Source organism: Seriola dumerili, unplaced genomic scaffold (assembly GCF_002260705.1).
Source record: "Seriola dumerili isolate Sdu_G_001 unplaced genomic scaffold, Sdu_1.0 BDQW01000665.1, whole genome shotgun sequence".
NCBI classification, from domain to species: Eukaryota; Metazoa; Chordata; class Actinopteri; order Carangiformes; family Carangidae; genus Seriola; species Seriola dumerili.
The window spans coordinates 1,320,680-1,326,679 of NW_019174920.1; the positions used below are offsets into that span (position 1 = coordinate 1,320,680).

Below are 6,000 nucleotides of genomic sequence, written 5' to 3' on the forward strand. Positions count from 1 at the left end.
ATCTGCAACCTTGAAACATCCCCTCTGAGCTGGGGCCCGTCACACACCTCCCTGGATGTAACTTAAGCAGCTGAGGGAGTGGGGGGATCGGGTAGGAGGAACAATAGACAGAGGAAGAGATGGGAAGTAATGACATAGATGGAATGAAGATGGAGTGTGCAGAGGGAGATGTAGGAGGAGGAAAGAGATTAAAAGCGGCCCCCAAACCCTCCCTGTGGCCCCTCTGCCTCCCTTCTCCTGGTAAGCAGCAAATCAGCAGCCTCCATAGTAACTAATTCACTCCCTCCACCAGAGGAGCAGCAGCTACACACACATTCACCATGGCGCTTGCTGAATACTGATGACTCTGCCCTGGCGACTGTTGCTAGGAAGTCGACCGGAGGGGCAGGAAAGCGGGGGACTTGGGTGTAGATGATTGACATCATCCATTGAGCGGAGTCTTGTACACATGATGTCAGAGAGCGTCTGAAGCATTAGTGATAATAAACAGCTCCTCAGTGATGGAGATATGAGGAGAGAAGTTGTTCTATTTGATGCTTCTCATTGTGACAGAGGAATCTGTATGCTGTGTGTCTGTGAGATAAATAGTGGAGGGAGTGAATAGAGCGACAGAGATGAAAGACACGAGCCCACCTGCTCTGTCCAAGGATGTTCAGCACCATCCCGCACAGATTTCTAATTATTACATCTATCTTAAACTCATTAAAATCTGAAATATCATCATTTTGGACCTGAAATAACTGACGAGAGTTGTTTTCTTTACACTTTTATACAGTAATGCAACCAAATAACTTGACCTCATAAATAGGCCTGAGCAATATGCAAAAACAATCATTTTCTGATTATTTTGTCAGATAATGCAGTTGTGATATGAGTCATGATTTCAGTTGGAATGACCATTTTTGTATTTTCACTTCCAGTGAAAAATTTTTTAAAATAATGTTGATGTGATTTTTGTTGGGTCTTGTACCAAACTAACATGTTCCTTTATGTCTGAGATCATGATGTGTAGGCCTCAATGCTTCACTTTTGCTCTGTTGTGAAACATTTGACCTTTATCATAAATAGCAGTTATTGATTTGGATATTACACTAGGCCATATTGCCATTTTGATAATGTTTTGATTAATCATGCACCCCTTCTAATAAACCAGGTCATCTTTTCACTGTGAATCTAACTCATAGTGACCAGTTACATTTCATAATAAATAAAAACTTGAACCTGGTGATGGCGCTATGAGGATCACCAACATTTTTACATGTCATCAGGGGAACATGCATGTTTATCACCTGGGAATACCTGAGCCAGTCCATCCAGTAGATCTTGAGATATTTCAATGGATTATTGAAAATATTTTTGACCTGTTGGTGGCGCTAGAGATAAAAGTCAGGGGATCACAGAGTAGTGATAATAGTAGGATTCATCCTCTGAGCAACACGAATATCTTCATCAAATTTCATGCCAATCATCTGATTGTTGAGATTTCAGTTTGGACATCCCCAGAGCACAGAGACAGTCACATGAAGCTCGAAGGATTATTGGAGGACTGACCAGAAGCTTGTGAATGAACTGAGTCACAAAGCCAACACCTGTTCACCTGTATATACACCACCTAATACAAACACACTGTTCTAGTGGGAGGGGCTCCATGAAGGTTCATTCACACTCACACAGCTTCATACACAAGGTGTGTAACTTCTAACCAAGAGGTTTGTCACAGTGACTTATTTTTGTGACTAGGATTTCTTTGTCCTGATTGACCACATGACTGACCTCTGCTGTCCTGTGACTGACCTCTGCTGTCCTGTGACTGACCTCTGCTGTCATGTGACTGACCTCTGCTCTCCTGTGACTGACCTCTGCTGTCATGTGACTGACATCTGCTGTCATGTGTTTGCAGGTAATCCACAAACACTTCTACCTGAAGCGAACAGAGATCATGTCTCAGTGTGAGGAGTGGATTGTCGACATCCAGCAGTACAGCAGCGACAAGAGGGTCGGCCGCACGATGTCCCACCATGCTGCTGCACTGAAGGTAAGGTAGTGACACACACAACAGTCACATGTAAAGTCAGCCTAATGTCAGTAATCAGACTCCCTGCGGAAGCTTCAGGACACACCTGTGCATTCCTCCTTGAGTCACAGCTGATCACCTGTGCTGCCACAGCTCCACCCACTATACTCCACAGAAGCACTGTGTAGCCCACAGAGCTGGAAAAGACACACAACACAACACAACAACACAGTGTCTGTGACAGAGCCTCCCTCTGACTCAGCTACTGTAACAGAAGAGGAGAATCCTCTTTGTTCAGTTTAAACTTGGTTTTCATTCACAAATGCACAAACTGAACTTTTTGAAGAGGTTGTGAATATTTTTTGATGAACAACAAGTCTGCATCAGGCTGGAGAACTGAGTCGTGTTTTGTGTTGCGTCCTGAACAGTAAATATCACGACTTTATGAGGGTTTATTTAGAGAGGTCGTATGTCCTTCATCTGGTTTGATGTTGCCAGATGAGACTGTCTGCTACCAAAAGGGATCCAGCAGTGAGCAGGTTCCCTCAATGCATGTAAACACACAATTTGTGTCTTAATTCATGTCCCCAGCCAACTTCCCCCTGAGACACAGAAGCTCATAACATACAGGAACACACACAGTCAAACACAGGAACACACACACTGAGTGTCTCTGGCTCCTCTCTTCTCCCTCTGGCTGTGAATAAGTACAATTAATCCCCATTGTAAATAATTCAGCTCCACTCAGGCCAGATGTTTAACACAGCTGCACATCACTGAAGACAACACTCTGGGTTCCTGCTGTTTAGCTTCAGTGTTTGAAAATAAAGGAACGTTTCTGTGTGTCAGCAGGGCCGGTTTTCATTTTATAAGCATTATTATGATATAATGGGGCGCCTCGCTGACTCACCTGGTAGAGCACCACAAAGGCTTAGTCCTACCTGTAGTGTCCCGAATTCCAGTCCGACCTGTAGCCCTTTGCTGTATGTCATCCTCTCTCTATCTCGCTGACTTCCCTGTCTCTCTCTCTCACTGTGACAATCAGAATAAAGGCAAAAATTCCCCAAAAAACATGATTATATGATCAAGGTCAGAGACATTTTGCAGGAGATGGCCTCAGTGTTGTTGTCTGAGGTTATGGGCTTCTCCCTGCCCAGATCTGGTGAATGAGTTCTAACCATATAAACTGGTCTATAAGAGAATAAGAGATGTTTAGCTGTATACACTCTTCCACTGTCCACCATTCGCCATCTTCTGTATGTTCTCATGTAGCCAATCATCAGTGACCGTCTCTCAGCAGACTGTGATGTAGAAGGAGGTGGTAGGTGGGGTTTAAAGTTTATGATCTCATCTCTTCAGGATGGGTCTGGTGATTTTAAATATCCCAGTTTTATGTTTCCCTCCAACAAGTGTTGTGTGCAGGTTCACAGCCTGGTGCACTGTCTCCCTCTGAGCCACAGACTCCAGTGATGTCCACTAAAACCCCCTCAGACCACCGTGGGGCAGACCTGTGTTGGGGTCTACCTGACCCTCACAATCTTGTCTATTCCCATACTAGCAGCTCTGTGATCCTGTACTTAGAGCCCCATGCTAATGCTAACATGATCACACAGGCAATGCTAGCATGTCGATGTTACACAGGTGTAATGTATACCATGTTCATCATGTTAGTGTAGCATGTTAACCCAGCCCTAGACACAAACTCAGTCCCACACACACACACACACACCTCCGTGCTGCTCCAACACAGTGAGCAGCTGTTTTAGGAAATGAAACCAGGTATCTGAAATGTTTTTGAAGACTGTAGGAACCAGTGGAGCTGGAGCTGAGAGCCGTGGTCAGAAAGCACTGAGAAAGTTCATGAGAAAATCTAGAATATCATCAGACTTGTCTTGTAGCAGCTGAGTTGGACTGGTTCATAATCTGTGTGTGTGTGTGTGTGTGTGTGTGTGTGTGTGTGTGTGTCTGTGTGTGTGTGTGTGTGTGTCTCTGTCTCTGTCTCTGTCTCTGTCTCTGTCTCTGTCTCTGTGTGTGTGTGTGTGTGTGTGTGTGTGTGTGGGGTCCCTGCAGAGACACACGGCTCAGCTGAGGGAGGAGTTTCTGAAGCTGCCCTGCCCCGACGGTCTGGAGCCTGATGGAGACGAGTTCTCAGAGAAGAGTGCCGCCCTCATCCTCAAAGAGCTGCCCAGTCAGGACGCAGAGAAGCCTGGCAGCAGTCAGGACGGCCACTGCAGCGAGGGCCAGCTATGAGTCCCCACCCCCACCCCCTCCCAGCATCTCCAACCCTCCCCTCTCCTCCTTATGATTATTGCTCTTGAAAAGACTCAATGGCTTCAGAGCACAAGCCACCACTTTGTCAATATTTGTATGTAAAGATCTAATGGCAGAAGCGCAGAGTGAGGGGAGGAGACACGATGAGACGAACTCTGAACTATGCTACACTCTTACTGAATCAGTCAACAGAAACTTTTATTTACCTGTACAAGAGTGTAAACATTTTGTGCTTTTTCCAATTGTGAAATAACCACTGATTGGTATGTTATTAAACTTGTTTATGTATACATAATGGAAGAGGAAGATTACAGAGTATATAAGGGAAACTACCTTTAGAGAAGAATGTTTACTGAATGTTAATTTCCTTTTTTTTGACTGTTAGAGTGAGAACAGTTGTAACCAAGGATAGACTGGTCATACTATTTAAAAAAAAAAAAAAAAAAAAAAAAAAAAGAGTGAGAAAAGAAATCACACGTAATAGAATCTGAGATAAAAGCCCCTCTGGTCATCACCTGCTTCATTTGATTTCTCCAGGATCATATCCACTGAATAAAGGCTGACATGGACGTTCCTCATGTTCTGTTCTCCCTTCTACAGGCTCCACATTAAAACGCACCATGCTCTGGATAAACACTTCTCCATGACCGTGACTGTAGATCGTGAGACTGAGCGTCAGAGCCACATCAGAAATGTACTTTGAAAGCTTGTGCATGTGTGTGTGTGTGTTTTCTGTGCGTGTGCAACAATCCCCAGTGAGATACAAAGCTGTGATGTGCCTTTGATCTACACCATACCACCAAATACTCCAGAGTACCTTTACTGATTTCTTTGCTTTTTCTACAAATTAATAATTCTGCTCCGTTTGACATAAAAACTGCTTTAATCTTTTTTTATTATGTTGAACTCCAGTGAACAAAAAAATGCACTTTCTATTTTGCTCACTCCTTAGAACAGTCACATACTCCTTTTGCTAGGACATTAAATGGAGCTTGAAAGTACAGATTGATTGTGCGAATGCTTCTTTCTGCGTTTAACAGGACGTCAGCTCCTCATTGGGCGGCGTAAGGAACAGGAAGCCATGAAGAGACACTGAGCACCTGAGGTTTCAGTCAGATGTGGAGGGAGTTAAACACACATCCATATCCATCCTACATTTCCAGTGTGTTGTAGTTATTTTATAAAGTTAATGACGACCTCAGAAGACAGGACCAGGCTTCTAAAATCCACGTTCTTTTTAAAAACTTTGCTTCAAATCAGACATGTTTTTCAATAATATCAAATATTCATGGTTATATTAACATTAATATTAAATATATTCAATATTCACGGTTAAATAAACATCACAGTAATAAGATATTATTTATTAAGATCTTAAACACTCAGCAAGACTAAGGAAAATGCTCGTCAGTATCCTAACAATGCTAATACCAGAATGCTGATTTTCAGCAGATGTTAACAACATTAGCATGTTAGCATGGTTACATTTGCTTATTAGCAGAAAACACAAAGTACAGCGAAGGGAACACTAAATCATCACAGTATAACACCAAGTCAGTTAAACTTCAGGGATATCAATCTGTCCATTTAGGAAGCACAAGAGATTGTGAATCAGTTTCACCTGCTTTGGTGCAAATGAAAGTGACAACAGGTGCAATGGAGGCAAAAGCAAGACAAGCCCCAAAAAGGGAATGGTTTTACATGTGGTGACCACA

At 43.2% G+C, this 6,000-nt stretch overlaps 1 protein-coding gene across 10 annotated transcripts in view; it reads left to right on the plus strand.

Annotated features, from left to right (window-relative positions):
• birc6 (baculoviral IAP repeat containing 6) overlaps window positions 1-5,288 on the plus strand; it is a 136,251-nt gene extending 130,963 nt beyond the window's left edge. For all 10 annotated transcript variants that reach the window (XM_022765140.1, XM_022765149.1, XM_022765143.1 and 7 more), the window contains 2 exons: window positions 1,901-2,035; window positions 4,085-5,288. In XM_022765140.1, the coding sequence (XP_022620861.1) occupies window positions 1,901-2,035; window positions 4,085-4,264 (315 nt within the window). In that variant the 3' untranslated portion in view covers window positions 4,265-5,288. The remainder of the gene's footprint in view (window positions 1-1,900; window positions 2,036-4,084) is intronic.
• Window positions 5,289-6,000: the final 712 nt, after the last annotated feature.